The sequence below is a fragment of the Vigna umbellata genome, chromosome 8 (genome assembly GCF_029865625.1).
Source record: "Vigna umbellata cultivar VRB3 chromosome 8, Vumbellata_1.0, whole genome shotgun sequence".
NCBI lineage: Eukaryota > Viridiplantae > Streptophyta > Magnoliopsida > Fabales > Fabaceae > Vigna > Vigna umbellata.
The window spans coordinates 45,486,464-45,512,881 of record NC_142172.1 but is presented as its reverse complement, the minus strand read 5'-3'; the positions used below and the strand labels follow the sequence as shown (position 1 = coordinate 45,512,881).

The following is a 26,418-nucleotide window of genomic DNA, read 5'->3' as shown; positions in this document are numbered from 1 at the left end:
TTTATCTTTTGATTCGTACCATCTAATTGTTTGAAAATGTATTAAATAAATTAAATGGATGACGTTGTGTATAAGAAAAGTACGCATTGCTGTGAGAAATTACTGCGGCTAAAAATGAAAAGTAATAAAAGTTTATTCTTTTAGTTATTTTAAAGAGTTATTTAAAATAACTATTTAAAAGAATTGCTAAATTGAAAAAGAATTGCTGTATGCAGTCCATATGAGATCTCTAAGTTATTATAAATAGTTATTTTAGTTTAAAAGAATTGCTAAATTGAAAAAGAAAAGGTTAAATTGAAAAAAAGAATGATTAAATTAAAAAATAAGTCATTTAAAATATGAAATTGGTAAAATAATAATTTTGATTTTAAAAAAATATTTAAAGAGTAAAGTTGAAAATAAAATGTGAAACTTTTCTTTATATAATAACATAGATGTGTTTGTTTAACTTAAGAAAAATATTTTGACAAATTCTATGTCATCTGTCACATTCTCCTCACTTATTATTATTATTATTATTATATATATATTTGTGAAAATATGAGAACGAAAATAGGTTAAAATTTATGTATGAAAAAATTTAATAATATATAAAAGAGTAAAAATTTGGCAAATTCATTACTCATGAGAGTTAACCCCTATCTTATTAATATTACTTAATTATTTAAATACACACTAGAGTAGGGAATGGGCTGGTCAACAAGGCCCGTGTTGCATCTGTTAGATGTGAGGCTTTTACTTCTTGCAGTCTCTTAAATTTTCATATTGAGAATTTTACTTTCCCTGAGGGTTTCTTTTAGATACATTTCAGAATGTTTAGAATAAAACTTTCGAAATAAAATTTTGATAACAAGTTAACGAAGACAGTACTTATTGTAAATAAAATTAGGCTTAATGAGGTGATAGATAGGTTTAGTAGAGTTAACTACTTATACAAGCTTATAAATGCCAAGGGGACAATAACTTGTAAACTCTATCATACACCTAATTTACCAAAACTCTACTCATTTACAATATTTGATTTACGTTATTCATTTAGACACTTTAATGTGTGTTTTATATCTATAATCCATAGTTTAGGAACATAAAAAATTGCCTGATTAATTAGAAAAATGTTAGTTTAGTTATCCTCCATAACTGAGTTGGTTGACTGGCATAAAAGATTATGCAGAAACTAAGGAAGCATCTTGATAATAAGTAAAATCATTGCTAACTAAGAAAAAAGTAATGGATGATGACAATAATGAGATTGTTATCATGCATTGATTAACAAGTGGATTAGTGTTGCATGAGGAAATTGAATGAGAGGGAAAAGTTTGTGAATAAAAATGTGCGAAAATTTAATTTGGCAGTATAAGAAGTTGGTGTGATGGGTCCAGCTCGGTGTGTGTGCCGTTAGATTTATGCAATTCTGCCCGCCAACTAAAGAAGAAAACCAAAAGCATAATAATGTATTAATATTGCTATTTTGATTGATTTTTTTAAGAAATGTGTGTATAAAAGACAAGCGTGAAACCCACTGAGTTGAAGAAGAATCAATCTCTCCCTTTCACCTTTCTCCACAGCCTACCACTTTTGTTCTTTCTCTGCCTTCATCTACTCTCACATCTTCACTCACTGAGAAAAGAGAGAGTGAGAAATCGAAAAAGGGAGTGATGGGTGTGAGAATGAGTGTTTTCTTTTTATAATGAACAAAGGAGTACACACCCTCTTCTTCACTGAAGAAGATGGCAATCCAGCAACACAATCACCAACTACAACATAACGAAAATGTCTCATCTCTCCTTGATGCCCTTTACTGTGATGAAGCAAAGTGGGAAGACGAAGAGGAGGAGGAAGAAGAAGATGAAGAGAGTGATGTCACCACAAACAACGATGCATGTAACGGACCTTCTCTTTTCCCTCTGCTCTTGTTGGAGCAAGACTTCTTCTGGGAAGACCAGGAACTGAACTCTCTCTTTTCCAAAGAGAAGCTTCAGCATCAACAACTTTACGGCTATAACATTGATGCTAATAACAATAATGATGCTTGTGACAGTACTAACAATAATGTGCGTTTGGACCCTTCTTTCTCTCAGCCTCGTCGTGAGGCTGTGGAATGGATGCTCAAAGTCAATGCTCACTATGGATTTTCTGCTCTCACTGCAACACTGGCCGTTACTTACCTGGATAGGTTCCTTCTAAGCTTCCATTTTCAAAGGGAGAAGCCTTGGATGATCCAGCTCGTGGCTGTCACTTGCATCTCTTTGGCAGCAAAAGTTGAAGAAACTCAAGTGCCTCTTCTCTTAGACCTTCAAGTGGGTTCATCGCAAAGCTTTGTTTCATCCGAGTGTTTTTTTAATCGTTCGTCTTAGGTTGATGTCTCATCAGGTGTTTGTTTATGATGTTATGTTTTCAGGTGCAGGACACTAAGTATGTGTTTGAGGCAAAGACTATTCAGAGAATGGAGCTGCTGGTGCTGTCCACCCTCAAATGGAAGATGCATCCCGTGACCCCACTCTCGTTTCTAGATCACATCATAAGAAGGCTTGGATTGAAAACTCATCTTCACTGGGAGTTTCTCAGGCGCTGCGAGCGTCTTCTTCTGTCTGTGCTTTTGGGTAAGCATTTAAGAATAATGACTATAGCCCTCACTATTTCAGATACCATTATTGAGTTGACTTAAGACTTTTAACTTTTCCATCAGTACAAAGAACGAATGAAGATGTTATTGTGTTGATTTTCTCATCATCTGGTGTGTGTGTGTGTTTTCTTATGTGTAGATGCGAGATTTGTTGGGTGCCTTCCTTCTGTTTTGGCCACTGCAACAATGCTGCATGTTATAGACCAGATTGAACACAGTGGTGGGATGGAATACAAAAATCAGCTTCTGAGTGTTCTCAAAATTAGCAAGGTTAGTGCCTAGATAAGGATGTCCAAGTGATAATGTTTGTTTATCAACATTGCTCCTAGTCCATGATTACGATTAAGAACACGATTTGCATGAGCATGTTAGATTAAGAGTAAATAAAAGCCGACAGTGTCATTAATGCACATAATAAGCACGTTATTTGATCCTAGTTACTGTGCATTTTAACAGGAGAAAGTAGATGAGTGTTATAATGCTATTCTCCAACGCTCAAATGGCAATAGTTATGGTCATAACAACAACATTTACAAACGCAAGTATGAGGAAATTCCAGACAGCCCAAGTGGCGTAATTGATGCTGCATTTGGCTCTGATGGTTCCAACGATTCGTGGGCAGTGGGGTCATCACTATATTCATCACCAGAGCCTCTGTTCAAGAAGAGCAGAACCCAAGGACAACAAATGAAATTGTCACCACTTAATCGGGTCATTGTCGGAATTGTTGGCACATCTCCTTGATACCCCTTTTTCTCTCTTTCTTCCAAAACCAAAATAAAAGAATGTCTTATATTTATTTACTGTGGTAATTAATCTTTCCATTGATGTTGCTAAACTATAGTGCCTTCCCCTCTATGTACCTCTTCATTTCCAACAATGTTCCACATTTGTCTACATCTAGCGAAGAGGAAGAAGTGGTCTCAGAGGGAAGAAGAGGAGGACAAAGTTGGCAATGAAGGATGGTGACTATCATCGGCTCTCTATAATATATATTTCAAGCACTTTTTTTTAGTTCAATGGGTCTCATATAGACCATACCAAATTTGGACATATTTATATCATATTTTCTATAATAAATTGGGAACAATTTTGTTCATGTGTATATGCTCTTATTCATTTCCCTGTGTGCTTGAATTGAATGGTTACATTACACGATAGAAGGATGGATAAGATTCAGAAACGGTCCACCCTAAGTTTTTTACCATATGTTATATCTTTTCTTATTAAGTAGTTTTGTGAGGAAAAAACCAGTGAGACAGAACAAAATGAGAAGGGTTTTTGGGCAGATTAAGAAGAGGGTTTGTTTGCATGTGAAGGGAGAAGTAGTTTGTCGGCCAGTGGGGTTTTTGGTCATAGGGGAGGGGGCGGGTTTCTTGATTGGGGGATTCAGTCTTTTGACCTCGTAACAAGGGCCAAACCCTTGGTCTTATTATATTCAACTCGTCCTAATAATCTACTATAACCTAACCTACTTACTCAAAAACTTCTTCTACTGCTACTACTGTTCATTGTTCATCAGGCCTAGTAGCTATAGCTACAAGCACTTCGATAAGGGCCCTTGGTCTCATATGTCCCTACTTAATTATACATGTATTTTGTTGTCTTTGCATGTCTTTATTCAGTGGGTTATTAGAGTAAGATAGCATTAAATAAGCATTTTGTACGTTGGAAACTTCAAAGGAGTTGTCACTCTGCAACAATATTTATTGCATTCTCTTCCTTCTGCACAATCTTAGAGGCATGTAAGGCCGAACATGCTATCTTAATTTATTTTGGTTTACATGACTTATCGACTGTGGTCAGCTCCTGTGCATCTCTGCCAATCCAGCGCAATATAATTTAGATTGTAGCGTTGCTCTACTTTAATCAATTAAATTCAAATTCTCAAACGTGATCACCACTTCAAAATGTCTCGTTCTAACTCTAATTATAATATTACAACTTTTCACCGATTTCTTATTATGGTATCCAAGCTCGCTTTCTCTTTTTTGTCGAATAATATATATGCTCATTGATACACAACTCATGTCGATTTCATTCTGATGTGATCCATGTAAATAGATAGAATATCTTGATGATCTCAGTGATGTATAATTTGAAAACAAAGTCTGCATGCATTATATATATAAAGTTACAAAACTCACTTGGAATTAGTTTTGTTATTTTTAGCTGTGGTTATTAGTTGTCACACTATCTGATGTAATTGCACAACAACTTATGCATTATGCGGTCAATAGTAAGAGAGAATAGATTAATCATGTCGATTATAGCACTAATGACAAGAGAAGAACATAGCGAATAATATGGGGAAACACTTTTACAACTAATTCAAAGTAGTGGGATACACAGGATTAACTTTTCAACACTTATGCAAACCTTTGCTTTGTTAGTCGTTAGTTGGATTAGACTAACTATGATTAAGTGCACACACCCTTTTTACAGAAACAAGAAAGGTGACATACCCCATGTGGATAACATTCCGTAGACCTTCCCTTTCTCTAAGTTGCGTGGAGATTTTTTTTTTTTTTCTTTTCTGTTTTTCCTCCTACCCCTTTTTCTTTTATGAATGCAAAGATTCATAATGATCATTCTAGTGGATTCACTATAGTGCATGCTTCACCTTTAGGTTGTTCTCTTTGCAATTGTTTATTTTTAATTTTTGTCTTTGTTCTCGTGTGAAAACAAAAAATAAAGTTCATTCTGCTTTTTTCACGTGTATAACACAAATTATTTCTATAAAGTTGGTGTATGTAATAACGCTTGGTATGTGAAGATGATGGAATGGTTTAGTATTTTAGAACAGTTTTTCTTGGAGTAGTTTAAAGGCATAGAGAGCCATATTTGTTTGTCTCCATGAAATGGAGTGTGAGTGGTAAACAAGAAAAGGAGTACAGATATAATGGTTTTGGTTTCTTGGTGGCTTTGACAAAACACCCATTAATTGTAAGTTATGATCCAATTCATAAAGGTGGGGGATTTTATTATGGGGGGGACAAAATCTGATTTTGTAGGAAGATTGTCTCTGCTTCTGTTAATATTTTTCTCTACTTTAAGTTTAGCAGTTTAAAGATAGTACTAGATGGTAGTGATCATGACTTCATGAGACAGAGGGAGAAAAATTGAAGAGGGGGAAATGTTTTTCCAAAAGGAAACAGCCTTAGTTCTAAGGAAGAACCAAAGGTTATGAGATCAGTAACGTCTGCCCCCACCCCAATAATTGTAGAATAATATGATAGCTTCGTGATTTTGAACTTTCTCTTTTGACCTAGTCTCATCTGTGTTTGTCATTGCTTAATAAATTCAATTGAATACAGATTTTGGCTAAAACTCCTCTGTGTAATTTTCCTCTGGTCTTTTCATGCTTACAGCTGTAAAGTCTAAAAGAACAATACAAGAGGGTCATATATGCCTGTGGACCCCACAAACATTTTTCCTAGAGTACACAGAAACACACTGCTTAGGCTGCACAATAAAACATACTCTTCAATCTTTGATAAAATAGCCAATTCATAGCTACATACAGCCGTATCTACTTCTGGAAAGTTGAAACAGGTCACCATTCTTTCTGTAAACCATCCCAGAATGCTACAAATTATTAAACTCTAACCTTTAATAATTTCTCCACTCCCATTAATTATGGCAGCTGCTATTTGTTAGAAGCAAAACTAATGCTCATGTACAATTTATAGTTGATGGATAGCATTCTAACACATGCCATGCATGATACCACAAAATGATTACAATTGTGCACAATTGTGCATCATCATGAATTACTGTATTTTAGGTTTTTCACTGAAAAAATGATTTCAAAACTTGTTTTTTTTTTTCACCAAAGCATACGAAACAGGAAAGAGTTTGACTGTTCCACAACAAAGACAATTAGGGTAGGGAGAAGTAATCCACTCCATAATAAGGTAATATGTCACATCATTTTGCTATTAGTTTGTCTGTTATGTGCTAAATCAACCAAAAGAATTAAGTCAACAATTTAAAGAAGTATATTGCTCGACGATTAATTTGAAGTTTTGAAATTCATGTGTTTACCTGCCTCTCGATTGAAATTTCCACCAACTTTTTTGTTGACAGTATAATTATCTGCACACAATTCTGAAAGTTATTGCAATTGCCTTGTAAAATAATAAACAATTCATCACAAGTTTCCAGGTTTCAGCTTCAGGGTAAGGATGAGAAAGAAACTATGAGAACAAAATTATGACCAAAATACGAGTCTTGGATGAATACTTTATAGTTATTTTTTACCAGAGTAAGATTTACACGAATTTACTTAAAGACAAATTTGACACAAAATAATAAAAAGGACAAAATTGACATGGTACACTGTAAGCTGTCCTTTCCCTTTAATTATAGTATTCAAGGAATAGCCTAATTGGTGATTTATCCTAAAAATGAAGTTTTTATGGTAAGGTTTGAGCTGTTAGTTAATGGAGAGAGGTCAAAGATGGTGTTTTGTTGGATCTGAAAAGCAGAAAAGAATTCTGATTCCTTGAGTTTGACACCGTAATCTTTTCAACTTGGTGTAAAGTTGGCACAGACAAATTAACAGCCAACTACATTCTAAACGAAGGTGTTGATGTTTGCTTCTGAAACTCTGAAGGAACTATCCAAGATTCATATGGTCCCAAATACCAATGGATTCGAAGCAGGTGATGCATCACTGTTGTGAATGGCCCCCAAGGGATCAGAAATGTAGCCCCCAAACCTCTGTCAACTAGCATTTCCACACCTAATGCGTGAACCAAATTATTATCACAACGTTCCTTTTTTAATTGTTACAGTTAATGTTTGCTACCAGCAATCGGCATCCAATGTGCTAGGAAACGATCCTAATCTAACTGGCCACCATCACCCCAGGCAGAGACAAAAATGCCAACACTAGAAACATAATTAGATTTGGCCATGTTATCCTGAACTTGTACGAGTAAAATTCATTATGCCACACATATATAAATTTGTACAAACTTTGTGTACATAGCTATTTCTTATATTAAAATGAATCCCATATGCAGATCAGAACATTGTGGTCCAAACTCCAAACGTTTTAGATTAAGCTTTCTTAGCCTTTGCAACATATTAAGAGGGGAAAATCTTTGGCTTTTCAGCAGTTCTGAAAGCTACAAGCTTCCTGATTTTTTTTTCCTTTTTCATTTTGATAGCATTCTTGCAATCTAATAAGTTTGCATCCAGGATTGGTCTGAGGAAGAGCAACAGTGTGATGATGCCAATCCCTTCAGGAAATAGATAAACATGGGTTGATGAGTTGGAATAGGCTAATAAATAAGGGATTTTACCAAGAGTCCAAAATATTAAATGAACTGAGTTCAAGTTCTTTTATGAGTGTTTGGTTTGATTACCTACTTACAGTAACCAACTTCAGAAGATCAATAAATTGAGGAAAGGCTTTGAGGTTACTGCTTTACAACCTCATAGCAGGAAGCCGAAAATAATCTTCTTGGCGCCTTAAGGGGGTACCCCACCAAATTGATGCGATGTCTTATATGGAAAAGAAAACGTTTATAAAGGAGAAGTAGACAAGTAGCATTGAATGCCAAAACAAAAAGGCTGAAACAGTGAAGCGTTTAGGTGGTCCAATGCAAAGAAACAAGGTTAAATCTCTTTCCCTCTCTTCTAACAAAGCAAAATTTATTGTTAAGCAATGAGGATATGAATCCCTTCAAGGTCTCTCTCTTAGGTTCCTTTACAAAGTCAGAAGAAAAGGACAAGAGAAGTTTTTGATGTTTTAGGGGCCAGCTATGAACCCCAGCATGGCTTGTGTCCCAAATCTGTGAAACTTGGCTGCCATTCTGCAAGCATGTCTGCCTCATCAGACAAAGATTTGGGTATCTTGTGACAGGCAAGAGTGACCCTAGCACTATCACAAGTTAAGTTTTCAAAGCTTTAAACACTATCTAACAGTGAACATATGCTACTTGACAACTGAATGGTGATAAATGATGAACACCCTAAATATGGCCTTATATGGGGTAATCATCACCTTAAGTGTTTGTTCCTGGTACAAAACACTGTAGGTATAAAGCGACAAGTAGAGGACGCCAACAAATACACAAGACAAAACATGCAGCATGGGTTGTGTACGTAGATTATGAAAAGTCAAATCCCACCGTAGTAATTGTCACGCAGCAAACTATCTCCAACAGAGAAGATTGTTTCTATTCTTTTTTTTCTTCTTACATATGAGAAAAACTATGTGCAACAGCACTTTGGACAGATCAAGCAATTAGTCTTGTTTTGTATGTCTAAAATGTAATGCGTTTCATTTGTTTGGAAATCTAATCATTGATTTAAGCACAACCTGTTTGTTTGATATAGGAAAACACCCCCTCTTTAAATACAAGACTTCTGCTTTTGTTATTGTATAAGGCAACCAAGAACTTAGCAACAAAACTTCTTCTGTGTCTGCTGATAGTAAAAGTTTTCTTATTGTGTTTGAATATTACATGTTACAACGGGGGACAATCACATTATGTTAGTGTATGATTTGTGTAACGTGGTAGAAAGTCAAACGTAGATTCATCATCTACATCGAAGTAGAAAATCCTATGAGTAGTTTCCTTTTTTATATTCGAAAGACTCTAGATGCAAACCAAACAGTAAAACTGGTATACAGTAGAAACTTAACCAGACAGGCATTTTTGATCTGTGTAACATTTAAAACCAGATATTTGTATGATGAGAAGAGAATAGGAGAATGTGGATGAGTTAAGATATGGTCCAGTAAGTTATAAGGCATTTGCTTGGAGGTTGTCACTTCATATACTATCGCCTGCAGGTCGTGTTACTCGACCCACATGGCTCAATGCATCACAGAAAGATAGAACCCGTGACTCTTTTCATGGTACATTTTTAGCTGTTGTGCATCATGTATGTCAGCAGAAATCACAAATCCCAGCTGTGAAACAATTGGGTGAAAATAGGTGAACTCAATTTCATTTGTGTTCTATTTTTTCTTCCATCTTGGCATGTCAAGATTTCAAGGGAATGATGACACAAAAAGTGACTGCAGCAAGTTAGGAACGGACAAGCTATTTCAGAGTAGTAGGTAGAATAGTCCTGAATCGCTGCCAGAAACGAATTACGTATATAGAGTGATCATTTTTCATATTGACTTATGCTTTGTTACAACTTAAAATTCCATCTGTTTTTTCTTGTCCTTGCTATCTATTAATCTTTACATCCATTCAAACCATCAAACACCTTCCTTGGTCAAAATGCATTTCTGTTCCAACATTCCATAATAATTTTAGAAGAATCTCCAACAAATTCATAGCATTCCAGAGTTGCAGCAGTAAATTCAACTGTAAATATGAGCCTTTACATTGTCCACAAGTTCTCTAGTTCATGTACCACAACACAACCCAAGGAAATTCATTCCAAAAGATTATGGGATTGGTTGTTAGAAATTTCATTCATATTTAATAATTTATTTAAACAGAACAGATGGACTACTAAATCATCCATAATAGTGCACCACATAAAACTTTAAAAAAGAAAGAAACTGTAGAAATCTCTGGAAACAAAATCATATTCTTTTGACGTCAAAACGTGCAAGAAAGGCTGCACACGTAATGAGTGAATGAACAAAACAGTTAAACATGTTTTGAGAATCATTGGCCTCAATGTTTTATCACATAAGCGCAGTTTTTTTCAGCGACAAAGATTCAAGGAAATATAATCATCCCCCAAAAGAGAATCTGTAATAGGTTGAAAATGCATGCCAGATATGAAGATACAATAATGATCCTAAATACCTGTGAAAACTTTCTGTACACAGTAGATCAAGATCACTTCAAAAAAAGAAAAAAGTCACTTTTGCTGTCCAAGATTATTAACTCTAATAGAAACTTCTGTTTATAAAGCAAATCAATTAAAAACATAATCATTTTATCTCACACCCCACTTAATCCCCCACTTCAAAATAAAAACTTGATAAACATGCAATCTAACTGTTTTTTTTAAATTTCTCTATTTAGATTAAATATTGAGCAAGATACGAAATAGACAAAGTGTAATAGTAAATGCAGATAACAAAAGGAGTTATATTGAGTACTACATCTTTCTATGCAGATAACAAAAGGAGTTATAGTGAGTGTTACATCTTTCTGTGTGGATAACAAAAGGAGCCGTATTGAGTGACACATCTTTCCCTGACAGTTTTTTTTTTTTTCATTTTGTTTGCTACCATACTGGAAGAATCAAACTTAATTGCAAGACTTTATATATATATATATATATATATATATATATATATATATATATATATATATATATATATATATATATATATATATATATATTTATGACTGTGCTGCTCTCAAAAAAGATAAGACAGTGATTGAGGGATTTATAGAGTGCGAATTGATTGATTTGAATTACACATTGGTAGCCGTGGTAGTGGAATCCTTCAACAATAAGTATCATAGTGATCATAATTTGGCCATGCACCAATTACAACATTTTTTTCAATTATGCGGTTACAGCAGCTCATGCTGTCAAATAGAATTGAGATCCAAGCCCGTCTTTATCAACAACCAACTGAAACCAAGACATGGAGTTATTTTCTTTATTCTAAGTAATTAAAATACGATCTGTCTGCAAATGATTTATATACAAAGTTCTTTTCTTTTTCAAAATAACTCAATTGAATTGAAGTTCTTCGTTATAAGTGTATCTTACAGATATATAACTTTTTATTTATTTATTTATCTACTAAGATACGTCATTATAAGGAACACATTTCATGTCATTGGAATACAATTGGATTAAAAAAATTGAATTCATAGGAGTTAAAGTAGTAACAAACACTTATATCCTCCATGGTTTTATCTATTTTTGAGTCATAATTTATTTAATACATGATTACCGTGTTTTTTAATTATTGTTGCAATGATTGAATTTGTTATTACATTTGTTTATGTTATTATTAATGATCTTATGCTTTTAAAACATTAGGATTACTATTATTGGGCTAAGGACTATGATATATATTAATGAAATACACACAATTACAAAGTTCAATTATAGTATGTTTTATAAATTGACATTAGTGAAGTGTCTGAGTGAGAGATTGAAAAGAGAGAGTCCATGTTTGTCTTGGTGACCAAACGAGTTTAAGATAAAAATAAAGGATCTAACTCTTAATGGAAGAAACAAATATGGGATGATTCACATGAAAAAAAATGAAATGTAGGAAGAAAGATAGAAAGATTTAAGATTATAAAATAATTTTGTTGAGATAAACTTAAATCTATTAGCAATATCATTTGAGTCATAATTTTATTAGTACATGATTACCATGAAATACACATACTTACAAATTTCAATTGTATAGTGTCATCCTCTATTTTACAAAATAATGTATTCTCTCAAAAGCAAGACTTAACCTAACTTTTGTCAATGGTAAAAATCTGCATATTTGTCCTCCTTTCTGTACCGTATCATACCCATCTTCATAGTTGTCAATTTATCAGTTCCATGCCTAGCAGACAAAAGAGAACCAAATTCAATGCAATTCTAAGACTGAATCCCTCATGCTTTGCACATACATAAACATGACAGACAACAATATTTCCTTGTAATTTCAACATATTTTGTTGGCTATTGATTCCCTGAATAGAAGATCAACCCATTTAATAAACTAGTTACCTTTTGCTCTTACCGACAAATTAAGGTTAGCATAAGCACTTCATTCATATTCCCTAAACTAAATTATTTTGTTTTTCTTTAAAAATGTTTAAATCGGAAGATAGTCATAGTTGCTGATAAAAAAATAAAAAAAAAAAATCTTTGCCGTGATATTCGGTTAATCAACTTTCAAAAATATGGTGCTCTGTACCAACTATTCAAACAATAAGTGTGCTTGTTAGGAGTCAAGTCCAATGTCAGTGGGTTTACTTTGTGATGTACCCCACCAGGCCTATGTATAAAAAGCTTTGGTCTAGGAAATTAATAGAGTGAATATAGTGAACCGTAATTTGTTGATAAGTGCAAAAGGTCATTAATTTATCTTCTAAACATTGCGTTGCCGGAAATTATTAGAAACTAAACCTGAAATTTCTGAAGTTTAGAAAAAAAAATTCATTAGTTAGTTTCGTAAATCATTTAAAAGCTGAAAATCATAGAAGAACTAAACCTGGAAACTGAAAGAACATGTGACTTTATTTTACTAGTTATCCATTTTATATGATAGAATTTTGTCAACTTCTGTTCTTCGGTGTCTCGTCCCAAACGCATGAGAAGGAATCCTTTGTTACAGGAAATAGATTCTTTACTCTGGAATTCAAGTTCATGATCAACCTTTTATATTCGCTTGTTCTGCTGTTCCTGTTTTGCTCTCCAGACTGACTTCTTCGTTCCTCTAATTTGCACTTCACTGTGAATATGGTAACTTTTGCTGCTGTGAAAACTTAAAGATATCAAGTAAAACATTGCTGTAATATGGTAGATTACTTTAGAGTATAACCAGGATCTTTCACCTGATAATGATTAGATTGTTTATACATAGTTTATTTGACATCAAAGATTTTTACATAGACAACTTGACCATGATGAATGTGAAAATCATATGAAGATGATAATATCAAGAGTTAGGTCCGCTTTCTTTTATATTTCGAGTTGTTAATTTGCACCTTATGCTTAATTTCTGATTTTGTAACTTGAGAATTGTTGATGATATAACGTCAACCTTTTCTGTATAAGCTGAAGTGTTACAGAATTTTTTGTTCAATTCTAGCTTCCCACATGGAATGTCAAGTTTTCAAGACTGAGAAATGATGACACCTAAGGTGACTGCAGTGAGATAGGAAAACACAAGCTAATCCTGAACAGTAGGCACAGCATCCTGAATCACAGCTAGAATGAATTCCTAACATCAAGTGATCCTTCCTCTATTTGACTAAGGCTTTGTCAGAACTTATAATTCAATCTATTTTTTCTTTTCTTTTCATCTATTACTTTTAACATCCATTTGTTCAAATCTTGAGAGATCTTGGTTATGTTGCTACTCTCCACATCAATCTATACAAAATCTCCTGTAAATTCATAGGAGGCCATAATTGCAGAATCTTCTGTAGAGAAATAAAAACAGTTTTTTAGAATCATTGGGCTCAATGTTTCATCTCACTATCGCGGAGTGATCAGCTTCAAAAAAAGGAAAAACACTAGATGTACACAGTAGATCAAACCCAAATCATAAAAGAAAAAAAGGGTATTGCTTCCTACACCCAATCAAATTTCTGCCTCACCCCATCGAAAAGCTATCGGAAATTTTTTTTCCGTATGACAGGGAGAAGTGCTTGTTTTCCAGAAAATAAATTCCAGAAGTGACAGGGTGTGGGAAGAAATTTGATGGGTGTAGGAAGGAATACCCAAGGAAAAAAACATCGTTTGTCCGAAATAACATTAACTCTAACAGAAACATCTGAGAGATGATGGGGGTGGGAATTAATTGATATGAATTACGCATAGGTAGCCATGGTAGTTGAATCCTGCAACAATAAGTATCATGGTGAACATAATCTGGCTATGGACCAATTCCAGCAACATGCTTTCAATCGACTGGATACCCTGCTCTAGCCAAATATATGAGTTCATCATCAACATACAATAGCCTTTACTGTCAATTGAATTTGAGCCACAAACAGCCATTGCCAATAACAATCTGAGACCAAGTATTGCTCTGCCTAAATGATCTTTTCTTTTCTTTTTCAAAAAGATCTGTCAAATTGCAGTACTTGTCCATGGTTACAAATGTATACATTAGTCCCTAGAGTTCAAAAATATTATTGATACCATCTTGCTGTATAAAGATGCACACCACTGTGCCAATTTATTCTGTTCCAACATACGGGACAAGAGAAAACCATTTTAAGCATAATGCTATTATCTAAATATAACGTCTTATGCGTGTATCTAGTAACTGTGAACCTAAGCCACAAAACTCGATGTACAACACGGACATTACTATCTTGCTCCATAACCGCACCACTGTGAATTTATCAGTTCCAGCCTAACAGACAAAAGAACACCAAATTCAACATAACGCTAAGATTGTTGCATCCCTCTCACATTTCACATGATAAACCCATGATGATTTGCACCTCCCCTGCACTTGAGACAACACTGTTTCCTGCAGCAATTTCAACATGCTCTATTTGCTATTTATTCTCTGAATATTCAATTTTTTGTGTAGAAGAAAAAAAAAATATAATAGAACACCCAAACACTATTTGACACCTAGAAAGAAAAAAATATAAGAGAAAGAAATGTAAATTTAATAAGTGAATGAGGTGATAAGAAGAAAAGGATTAAGAGAAATAAAAAGTGTCAAATTGGTGTTTGTATTATGAAGTTATCTATATATCATTGTTGTGAGAATTCAATCAAAACCCAGAGAGCAAGCAAATAGTTATTAGATGCCCTTTTCAAACCCCTCTCCCCTAATGAAATAAAGATGCAAACCAAAGTTTGTACATCCCATTCTCTCACACGTACCTTAATTCTTAATCAGAATGCACCGAATTGGTGATCCCTCGGCACCAGACAACCTAAGAGGTAAGCAATGGACTGAATAAAATCCTGCAGGAACATCATCAAGCTTCAAGCCCTCAACAAGAATGACTTCCTGAAGCATATTCAGTTGTTAGGACCTGTTAACATTGATTCTATTTCATATGAAAGCAACAAATGAAACATATACAATCTGGTTCCTACAGAGGAATCTGAAGACACAACTACCAGTCCCATGTCAAAATACATTTTTACTGACTTGTTGGCAACTATCTTTCAAACTAAATAGTAAAATATTTTAACATGGGCGTACTTCAAATCAAATTTCAAATTGGGACTGACACGGATGGAGACATTGAACAAGCTAAGATGTTACATTGATAAAATACTAAAGATACTGAGTTAGCTGCTATAAAATGCTTCAAAATTAAAGACGACTTAAGTAACTGTTTAAAGTAACTGTTTAGAGCCCTCATCGACATGTACTATGTAAAACTATACTTATTAGGATGTCCTTTTCCAGGAACCTATACTGGTATATCCAAATATTAGAGTCAGAATGCAAATGAGCCTGATAAGTTTTAAACTAACTAAAACATTACCTGGAAAGAGTCTAGAAAGTCATCCAAATAAATCATTAGTTTTGCAGTAAAATTACAGTAAGGTAATTATGAGTTTTAGAATGAAACAAAGCCCTGATAAATTTCCATGTGGCACTATCTTTGAAATTTTTATTATACGTATTGATAAAATTACAGCAAAGAGAATATCAACACTGATGACTCAAACTTCCAACAATCTTTAAGAGGTCAGATTTCAAAGCCAAATACTTGCCAGTTAACAATTTGACAAGTGCACATTATAGCTATAACATAGAGAGAAAGATTAACTGGTATTATGATATACTAATAGGGGTGGAAAGACTAAATGATGTTCATAGTTAATCACAAGTAATAAAAGTCAAAGATTCCACTTCAGCCACAACAAACAAATACAGAGATTGAAAAATACTTAGTGGTACTTTGACCCTATAATCCCCAAGATAAGATTCACTCTCATTCAAAAAGGGCAGGGTATAATTAGTAAACAATGTTGAAACATAATAAACACAAACTCTCGCCACAAAAGGAATTTTTTCTTACCCGATCTTTTAAAAAAACAAGGTGAGATGGAATCAAGTAATCATAAGAAGCAACAGATAGGTAATCGATTCCTGCATTACACCACAGAAAATAAATGTCAGGCAACATAATTGAGTAGGGAAAAAATGCGGAAGAGTTGAACAAGAAAGAAAGGTTGGGGGAGATATGCTTAGCTGAAAACATGCAATGAAAAAAAAAAAACAGTGAATCACAGTTAGCAATCCAGAAGTGGGTTTGGATTTTTCAGAGATGACAAGAAAAGACAAACAAAGGAAAGTAAGAATACTTCGTCGTACTTATCGATTACAAACATAACATGTACAAAACTAGACCCAGCTATTAGGCCTGAGACAAATGACAGGAAAAATGACCATGGGAAATTGCAGCAAAATATTAAAAAAGTAAAACCGCCCATATACCTACCTACAAGTTTGATATCAGTGTTCTCCACAAGCCATTTTGCTCCATCCACTGCGAATCCTACATAGCTTGGGTCAAATTCCTTCTGAAACATAAGCCGCCTAATAATTCAAAATGCTTAGTTCAACATTTGATTTCAAATGAGCAATGAAATTCAAAAATTGTGAAAAAGATAACATAGCTTGGACAAATCTTATGCAAACATGTAAATCATAGTTAAATATTTCTTTTGTTTATGATCCACCTCTATTTTTTTAATCATGGAGAATATAGTCATTGACACAAGTACAACAAATAAAAATATAAATAGCTTCACTCAAGTCTCACTCATACAGAAATTAAAAAAAAAAGATAACAAATTGTTGACAAAGCATTAAAAAAACTATTATTATACTGAGGAAGTATATAAAAATAATAAGTTCCCTCAAACGAAAATTTAAAGTTACACAGACTTCGAAAACATATTTGAGGTAAACACATAACATAACTCCAAGAACACCACTAGTTATATTTCAAAGTTGTTTCCTCAAATCCAATAATCTTTAAGTACCACCATAGCAGCACTTTTGAATAGCCAAGTGTTAACAAATCATTGTAATACTTGCTTAGTCTTTAGACGTTACCTGTCTGTATTTAAAGTTCGGAAGAGAACGCGTATTACACCTCTTGGAATATGTAACGACTTCATAACTTCAGCTGAAAAAGGACAACACATTTCCATTGGATAATAGCATTACAGGAGCAAAAATAATTCTAAAACCATAAATTTGCCAATGTCGTCCAATCCTCATACGCCACATGAAGAAAAAAAAATGAATACCAGTTATATTACTATCTCGTGGAACATCTACTAATAGAGCAGGTCCTGCACACAAACAATGCATTTAGACAAAATGATGGTAAGAATATTACATGTATTCTAAACTTAAGTCTATTGCACAATTAGGATCTACACATTTCAGGTATTGTCCATTTGGAACCAGAAACCTCACAATTTTGTCCTTAAAAAGAGTATTTAGTCTAAAGTGCTGGGTTAAGAAAAAGAGTGTAATAAAATATTTCCTTCGTTATAGGATATCCAAAGAGGAGAATGATAACAAGTTTTATTCCAATCCATTCTTATTCATCTCATTCTATTATATTTGTATCCATTCCATTTCACTCTTAGACTCCACAACCAATCCAGTCATGATAACGTGACCCTTCTTTGATTATATGTGATCAAACAAAAGCATACGAAAAAGAAAGAATGATAAAAGAAAAGTGACCGTTGAGGATGTCCAAGTCTAGCGTGTCGACGTCGAAGCCAGCGTCGAAGTAGTGGTCGAAGACATGACCGGGAGCGTCGACGTGCGTGCCGGTGTGGGTTGGGAGCTTCATTTCGGAGTTGTTAGCGATGGAGCCGTTCTTCATGCTCTTCGGAAGCCACAGGAACTGCCCTATGCCGTCCTTCGATTCAAATTCCGGCATCTCGGGATGGTACTGGTGACTGATATCGAATATTCGGCCGTTGCCGTAAACTTCCCGGCGCGGTGGGACCAAGATGTCATCACCGTTCGCCGCCCAAATCGCCACCGTGAAGGCGCACGCAACCACTGAGAGCAAGGCTACACACTTCATCGTCAGATTTGTTCTCAATGTGGCCACAAAGATACAGTCACGCCAACAGTATCAGTTCATGTCCTATCCTCTTTAACTTCTATGAGATTTTTTTTCTTCCACAGATTTTACTTTCAGAGGGAAGAGCTTGTATTTTATTGATAGATGGAAAATAGTTTAAATATTATTTTTAATTTAGTTATTATTGCACAAAAAGAATTATTTTTCCTTTACTGTATGTATAATTTATTATTAAAAAACAGTGTAATAAGAATATTTCATTTTTTTTCTTTTTACTTTGGGAGAGAAACTTCTAGAGGAAGTTTTATAGAGGGAAAAAATACTTTATACTCGTTAAAATCATGATATCTCGGAATTATGAATCCTAATAATTATAATTGCATGACTAAATTTTGTTTACTTGGTAATATATACTCCTGAAAATACATTTTTAGTCAATTACCACATTAAAGGATTACAATTTAATAAAGTAATAATTTTATAGTAATTTTTTTCATTTTTTCAGGAAAGATAGTTTCTTGCTTATTTTTGAGCAAATACTTCAATAGAAAATTTGGCTCAACCAAAAATGTAACGTCCCGGCAAAACTTACAAGGAATACCGTTACCACGAGGTTTTTCAATGTGCTTTGTCCTCACTCGATACTTTCTGGACCTAGAAGGTCACCCAGTTCTTATGAGTTAGGGTACCGAAAAATAAATGCATTTTTGTGATATAAGTAGCCAAATCAATCCCTCTAAGTTATCCTTCAACTGTATAGTCTCATACCTACACAGTCTCTAGATCCCTCTCATTCCGATGTATGTTCGATTCATCATGTGTCCCTTCTACTGGAAGCCAGCCAGGAGCCGCTCCTTGTTTGTGTCCCTTGCACATCGTACCTCTTGCACCGACGATCACTCTCTGTCCTCGTCAGTGCCCGGGTGTCACAAAAAAGCTCTCATATTTATATACGTTAAAGCTAAGAGACGAAAAAAAGTAAGAGATGCATATACTTTAAAGATATTTCACCATAAAAATAAATTACTTTATTTTTTATATATGTTTGGTGTAAAGTGTAACGAAAAATTTTAAAATAATAATTACAAATGTTATAATTTTAGAATCAATGATTGAATGATAATGTAATATATTAGTGTGATAAAAATAATTCGTGCCAATAAAAAGTTAAAAATTCTTAAAGGAATTAAATAGAATTACACAATTAATGTATATTAAATTTTAATAATTTGAGATTTAAATATAATAATTTATATTAAATACATGAAGTCTACATTTTTTTTATAAATTTAAAATTGGTTGATGCTTTAAATAAATTGAATTTAACATACAGATTTAATTTATAGTTTTGATAGTTTTTATGTTAATTTTAAATATAAATATTTTTTATCAGATTAGTTTGTAACATTAATATATATATATATATATATATATATATATATATATATATATATATATATATTTTAAATTAATTTTATTTCTAATCAACGTAAACTTAAAAAAAAAAGTTTTGATATAATTCCTTAACCATTAGGACCACTTGTTAACATTCTTCTTGAGTTAATTTTTCCATTTTAAAGATTTTTAATGATGTTTAACCACATCATTTTTAGAAAAAGAGAAGTTTTACATTACAAAGAAATGAAAAGAAAAAGAATAAAAAACATGTTTGATTTGTTTTATTTTAGTTTCTAAAAATGGTCAAGAAAAACTGTTTTTGAGAACAAGAAAAAAACGTTTGCTTGATAATAGTGCAATTTGAAAATTGTTTAAGAGAAGCAAAATAGATCGAGAATGGAGTTTGTGAAACGCATAAGTTTATTTCAAGGAACCTAGGTAAATATTAAAAACATAAGTTTATTATTACAGTCCGCAACCGAAGTTTAATCACAATAATTGACGTAGTAAAAACTAGACAATTCAACGTACTACTATCATCGAACTGCTTTTTGTGGACCTAAGTGTATTCGGGCTAGGTTGCGTCAGCTTCACCCTTCAGCATCAGCATCTTGACAAAACAATAAGGATAAGGATAATGCACAGAAACAATATGGAAAATATGGCACATTCTCGTAATATAATAATACCGTGCAATTGAAAACCAGGTTTGACCACAAACTTGCATGAACCCCATCATGTGATCAGAATGCATCGTATTGGTGATGCCTCAGAGTGAACCAATCTAAGAGGCAAGCAACTGAGTGAATATACTCCTGCTGGGACATCATCAAGTTTCAGGCCTTCCACGAGAATGATCTCCTGATGCATTTGAAATTTGTCAGTGTATTGCTTATCCTTGCTCTAATCCAAGTCACAAATCACACAATTTTTAACTTTTCTTTCAAAGAAGGAAGTCAAGACACATCCTAACAATTTCTTTTGTTTACACAACTGCATCTTCCACATATTAAGCTACAAATATCTTTCCAAATAAACTAAAGATTTTTATCTAGATGTAAGAGCCTCAAAGATATGAATGCTAATGCACCATAAAATTGGATAACGTAAAGCTGGAACATTATGTAAAGATGAATCAGCTAAAGTAACCATTATGGATTAACAGAAAGGACAGATTAAGCAGTGGAAACTAAAAGTTCTCCGCTAGAGTGATAAACCCGACCAGCTTTAAATTTATACTAAGAATAATGAGTAGAAGAATTTAGCAGTAGTGATAGTGATCAAGTGATTCTTAAAGTTTATACAGAATCGAAAAATCTAGTTAGAAATAAAAGGTACACTAATTTGAGAAATACAATTAAAGAAGCAATCCAATAGAAATAGTTATTTTCCCTGAATAAGTCATCAAATGCTGCAGATAAATTAATATTGCCATAAACTTGCTGGAAAAAACTAAATCTAAATGAGATTCACTGACACCAAGAGTATCAAAATCAGAGTTTAGACATCCAATCCAACACACCGTTACCAAAACAAGTACAAAAATTTAACGAGGAAAATGATCCCAATGTCAGGCACTAACCAACATATTTAGAGTCTAGATCTTATTTGTAGTTTTCTAGTTTTTCAACACGATAGTGAGGAGAATGAGTAGCTTGTTATTAATAAGGAGTAATAAGCGCATAAATTTCAACCATAAGGCGGATAATTTCTTACCCTGCTTTCCAGAAAAGCAAGATGAGATTGGACCGAGTGATCATAAGCAGCAGCAGATAAGTAATCAATTCCTGCCATTTGCATAAAAAGGGAATTGAATTGTGCAGTAACAACTTTCACAAGAAAAAAAAAGGCATATAACTACTATAAATTGGAACAAACACTGAAGTTGTTCCCTTATCCAAGATATTCCCATTGAATTCAAAAATATGTAATGGATTTCAAAAGTGCATGCCAATTTGCAATTTTTATATCCTGAAATAAGGGCAGGGAGATATATATATATATATATATATATATATATATATATAGAGAGAGAGAGAGAGAGAGAGAGAGAGAGAGAGAGAGAGCAAGATAATGAAGAAAAGATGTGCTGTCATTATCAAATTTAACCGTAATTTTTATTTTTTTTTACTGGTCAGTCTGTATAGGAATACGAAAACAGAAAATATAAATAAAATAAGTTGTTTTCACTGGTTTTGATATAACTTTTGTAAATATGAATACAGTGAAAAATAAGGTGGCGTCTTCTAAAAATGAAAACAGAAAATGTTTTCTCAAACCAACCAGATCCAATTTTAGTTCAGTAGGACAAAAACCGGTTATGTACATAATGTAACCTCAATGAATAATACAGTTCAAGGTAATTCACAAGTTGAATAGATCAGAAAGAAATAACTTCTCTATGAAAAAAAGGGCTCTTTGTTGGCCAAGTTATGGACAAAGTGATGATACCACAACAAAGAATGTTTTCTGTCACTAGCTTGATATGAGGAATACAAGTACAACTGACAGCTGAACTAACCAATTAAGCGCAATGAATTTATAATAGATTGGTCTCATGAAAAAACCTGATCGAATAAAAAGTTCACATGTGAAATTTAAAGAAGTGAGTGATGACAAATACAAAATAATCACATGCACTTTGAACCTTGGGCGTCTTCAGCTATTTATTAATTCATAACCACAAAGAATGGAATAGAGTGACATCAACTCATCTTGATTCATTCCTAAATTGCAAATAAATACTAATAACTACCATGCACTCGTAAAGACAGTAAAAAGATAAAATGTATGCTTAAAAAGGACGTTATCTGAGTTGACAAAAAGTAAGATATAGTCCAGACAAATGAAATGACTAGAACAAAAAGTAAGTTAAAAAATGTGACAAGGAAACCTATATAACTAAATGACTCCACTTTATTAGAAGCAATTAGAATATCGATTTATAAGAGGAAAATAAAAATGCAGACTTGGGACCAGTCATGAGTGGAGCAAGAGTCAGAGGAAATGCTTTAGGCAGGAAATAAGTAGCCTAAATCTTAAGAATTCATCAATATCTCACCTACAAGTTTGATGTCAGTGTTCTGTATTAGCCATTTTGCACCATCCTCCTTGAATCCCACATAGCTTGTATCAAATTCTTTCTTAAACATGAGTCGCCTAACAATTCAGCAGTGATTAACTCGTGTAGTTTCTAATTAAGAGCTACAAATCAGTATATAGTTTAAGCAAAATGTTAAAATTGCAGGCTAAAATTACATTATTTATTAATCAATAAGATTAAGATACATGATCAAATAAACAAAAAAAAAAACTTAAATGTGTTTGGGTATAGGGAAGGGGAAGGCAGGCACTATAAACATTTTTATCATAATCATATTATTAAAAACCTTCTCATGCCTTGCATTTCCTCCATAGTCCTCCATAAAAACCATACAAAAGCTGTTAAAATGGTGTTCTTTCGTAATTCTTATTTACAGTTCATAGTAACTTACAAATATTCTTTTAACATAAATAGCCATGAAATCCGTTTTCACTTTACAGTTTTTCAAATTCCCATTAGGTCAATAAATCATTATGCATCATCGGTAATTAACCATTCTTATTACTTCCAGCTACCGGCCACTTCCTCTCCATTCTCTAAATACTAATACCCTATTCATAACAGACCATACACATAAATTGAAGGAAACTACAATTAAGGAAATACCTGTGTACAGGTTAACATATTAGATCCAGGGCCATCCAACAATGACGATAAAGGAGCAACCCAAAATTGAATTTGAACATGAAAAAGGTACCAAAAGACTGAAGTCGTAAATGATTGCAGTGCAACTTGTAAAATAAAATTGTTGTTCCCTCCATTTTCAAAACTATCAGCGACAATGTAACTTCAGGATTAATTTAGAACTCGTTTTTCATAACATTGCAAGTTAAAATCACAGAGGTAATTTCCAACATAAATATTGCAATAATCTATAAAAAAAACGACGCACAAAGCACGGTATTTCATGTATATGCGACAGCTATGAAGCCGCGTCAGAGAAACACTTTAAAAAGCAAGTCTGAAGAAACTTCATTAAATTAACAAAAAGAAAATCCTCTCGCAGTAGTCATGAAACATGTAGAACTCACCTGTCGGTATTTGAAGTTCTGAAAAGCACACGACGCACACCTTTAGGGATATTCAAGGACTTCATAACCTCAGCTAGAAAAAGGAGAAATTTTGTAATGCTTCAATTAAACGTCACAATTGATGACAAGAACAAGCTTGCATTTCATAACAGGTATTCAAAATAAATAAATAAATAAAAACTCAAAAAACAGTATGACTTCAGGCTAACCCGACTTCAGGCTTTAGAATAGCAAGGCTAAGAAAAGTACAACTTTCCAACAAATTTACTGTGTAGGAAGGTCTGGCGTTAAGACTTTGTTTGAATAGACTTCTTCACAAATATTTATAAGAATAAAAAAAGAAGATGAATGAACTGAGCAAAAAACTTATGCGTGTAAAATTTATAAAAGCTTTTTCATCTAGCTTCTCCAGGAACTAAGGTGCATAAGTTTATTTCAGCATGAAAAAAGTTCAATGTTTGTTGTTTTACTAGTTTATATTTGTCGCCCACAGATGTTTATGAAAAAGTTTATAAAAACAAGATTTCGTGTGTACAACAAATTGCGAGTTAATAAGAAAAAAAGAATATCCCACCCATTCAATACACAGAACGCAGGATGCAGGAGTTCAATAAAACAAAAAAAACAAAACAAAAGGCAGAAAAAACAAAATGAATCATTAGTAACATTTACCCGTTATGTTTTTATCCCGTGGAGTATCAACCAAAAGTGCAAGACCTATTAACAGAACAAGCGCTGTATCAGTTGTCCACGTCTAAAACTTATAGGTAATCAACAAACACAGTATTTAAAAAACGAAACCAACCAAAGGAGAACAACAGCAAATTAAAGATACAATAACATGAAGCAAAAAATTATTAAATTTTGTGAATATGAAATTGAGTTAAAGAAATTGAAAAATGATAAAAGTTCCATGGAGAGAGAGGATCGATACGCTACCGTTGAGAAGTTTTAGGTCGAGCGAGTCAACATCAAAGCCGGCGTCATAGTAATTGTCGTAAAAGTGACCGGGCGCGTCCACATGAGTGCCGGTGTGAGCACCGAGCTTGAATTCGGAGTTGTTAGCGCGCGACCCATTCTTAATGCTAGTTGTAAGCCACAGAAAGTCTTGCCCGAGCCCCTCCGACGATTCCCAAACCGGCAACTCAGGCGCGTACCTGTGGCTGATGTCGAAGATTTTCCCATTGTCATACACTTCTCGCCGCAGAGGAGTCAGAGCGTCGCCGCCCCCGCCTCGGAGGGGGCACCCTTCTTTGGCGTTCACGCCGGGGATGGGAGGATACGCAGCGAAGTTCGCAGAGATGGTGATGGAGTGCGCCGAAATTACGCAGAGGAAGGCAAAGAGTGATAGAGAGTTCATGGTTCAGTGTGTTGAATTGAACTAATGAATCATCTTGCAATCGGTGCCTGTATTTCTTCCATTGTAGTCCCCATTTTTGACAAAACTATTTTATTTTATTTTTTCATGACAACAACAAAATCATTTTATTTTCTTTCCTGATTTTAATCTATTGGTTAAAATCATTACTATTCTTTTCATCTGTCAGTCCTAATTCAGTCTTAGGTTTTCTTAAAATCTCTTTCTTAGGAGGTTTTCTTAAGTGAGATTAAAAAAAAATCACTCTCTTAAAACCTTTTTTTTAGTGATTAAAGTAAGTTTTTGGTGAATTTAACTCTATATAAAATTTTAATTAACTTTTAAAAATAATTTCATTTATATATATATATATATATATATATATATATTTTATTAAATAATTTAATATGATGTAATTTTATTATATTTAAACTAATATTTTTATATTATATTTATTATGTTATTAAATAAAACCTATAATATATAATTTAATATAGTTATTAATTATAATTTATTTATTAATTTTATCAATTTACCAGAAAAAAAAATTATATCATTTAATAAAACAATATGTTGATAAAGTTTTACACAAAAAACATGAAATCTAATAAAAAAATATGAAAATATTATATAATTTTTTTTAATAAAATTTGCGATAATTTTTTTTATAATTATTAAATATATATTTATTATATATATGAATTATTAAAAAAAATGGGTATAGTTTAAGTAAAAATTTAAGTCATACATTAAAAAAAATATATAATAAAAAATCCATAAACTTATTTTTCATAAATTTATTATCTTAAACTTTCAAATAGAAAATATCTCATTTAATTTTAATTTTAGATGAATTCTTCATAAAATTAAATAACTATTTTAAATATTTTAAAAATATGCTTAGCTAATAAAAATATATATATTTTTAATATGATTTCAAAGTTTTATACATAATTTTTTATATAAGTTTATTAAAAAAAATTATCGAATTTATGTTAATTTGATTAAAATGTTTATTTATAATTTTTTGATAAATTAAAAATAATTATATCTGTTCATTTAATTATATATATTTTATTTAAAATAAATATTTTTTCTAAAAAAATTCATGAGTTGGCATGATTTATCAAATTTTTGTGAATAATTTAACCTTAATAAACTTTTTCAATAAAAAACTT

At 32.9% G+C, this 26,418-nt stretch overlaps 3 protein-coding genes across 5 annotated transcripts; 1 reads left to right on the top strand and 2 right to left on the bottom strand.

The window, feature by feature from the left end:
* The first annotated feature begins 1,511 nt into the window (after positions 1-1,511).
* CYCD3;1 (CYCLIN D3;1) lies at positions 1,512-3,722 on the top strand. Its single transcript, XM_047317548.2, has 4 exons — positions 1,512-2,297; positions 2,399-2,600; positions 2,763-2,893; positions 3,080-3,722. Exons 1-4 carry the CDS (start codon positions 1,728-1,730, stop codon positions 3,365-3,367), a joined length of 1,191 nt encoding a protein of 396 aa, XP_047173504.1. The 5' UTR covers positions 1,512-1,727; the 3' UTR covers positions 3,368-3,722.
* Positions 3,723-14,258: 10,536 nt separating this feature from the next.
* On the bottom strand, positions 14,259-18,465 carry LOC124841295 (cyclase-like protein 2). Of its 3 annotated transcripts, none has more exons than XM_047317543.2 (7): positions 18,000-18,465; positions 17,552-17,596; positions 17,355-17,427; positions 16,735-16,832; positions 16,312-16,382; positions 15,155-15,284; positions 14,259-14,669 (listed from the first exon to the last, which is right to left on the bottom strand). In XM_047317543.2, the coding sequence occupies exons 1-6, from the start codon at positions 18,349-18,351 to the stop codon at positions 15,156-15,158; spliced, it is 768 nt and encodes a 255-aa protein (XP_047173499.1). In that variant the 5' UTR covers positions 18,352-18,465; the 3' UTR covers positions 14,259-14,669; position 15,155. The 3 variants fall into 3 exon arrangements, with proteins under 3 accessions (XP_047173499.1, XP_047173497.1, XP_087952877.1); XM_047317541.2 differs by having other exon boundaries at positions 14,259-14,789; positions 18,000-18,464; XM_088096751.1 differs by lacking the exon at positions 17,552-17,596 and having other exon boundaries at positions 14,259-14,789.
* Positions 18,466-20,188: 1,723 nt separating this feature from the next.
* Positions 20,189-25,313, bottom strand: LOC124841297 (cyclase-like protein 2). The gene is made up of 7 exons (XM_088097614.1): positions 24,823-25,313; positions 24,556-24,600; positions 23,884-23,956; positions 22,811-22,908; positions 21,466-21,536; positions 20,439-20,610; positions 20,189-20,359 (listed from the first exon to the last, which is right to left on the bottom strand). Exons 1-6 carry the CDS (start codon positions 25,241-25,243, stop codon positions 20,485-20,487), a joined length of 834 nt encoding a protein of 277 aa, XP_087953740.1. The 5' UTR covers positions 25,244-25,313; the 3' UTR covers positions 20,189-20,359; positions 20,439-20,484.
* Between the last annotated feature and the right edge of the window lie 1,105 nt (positions 25,314-26,418).

Excerpts from the sequence above, each read along its gene's own strand:
- LOC124841297 (XM_088097614.1), bottom strand. The coding sequence starts at position 25,243 with ATGAACTCTCTATCACTCTTTGCCTTCCTCTGCGTAATTTCGGCGCAC. Across the intron at positions 24,601-24,822 it reads CGACCTAAAACTTCTCAACG|GTCTTGCACTTTTGGTTGAT; the intron begins GTAGCGTATCGA and ends TTCTGTTAATAG. Across the intron at positions 21,537-22,810 it reads CACTGACATCAAACTTGTAG|GAATTGATTACTTATCTGCT; the intron begins GTGAGATATTGA and ends TGCAAATGGCAG.
- LOC124841295 (XM_047317543.2), bottom strand. The coding sequence starts at position 18,351 with ATGAAGTGTGTAGCCTTGCTCTCAGTGGTTGCGTGCGCCTTCACGGTG. Across the intron at positions 17,597-17,999 it reads AGACTTGGACATCCTCAACG|GACCTGCTCTATTAGTAGAT; the intron begins GTCACTTTTCTT and ends GTTTGTGTGCAG. Across the intron at positions 16,383-16,734 it reads CACTGATATCAAACTTGTAG|GAATCGATTACCTATCTGTT; the intron begins GTAGGTATATGG and ends GGTGTAATGCAG.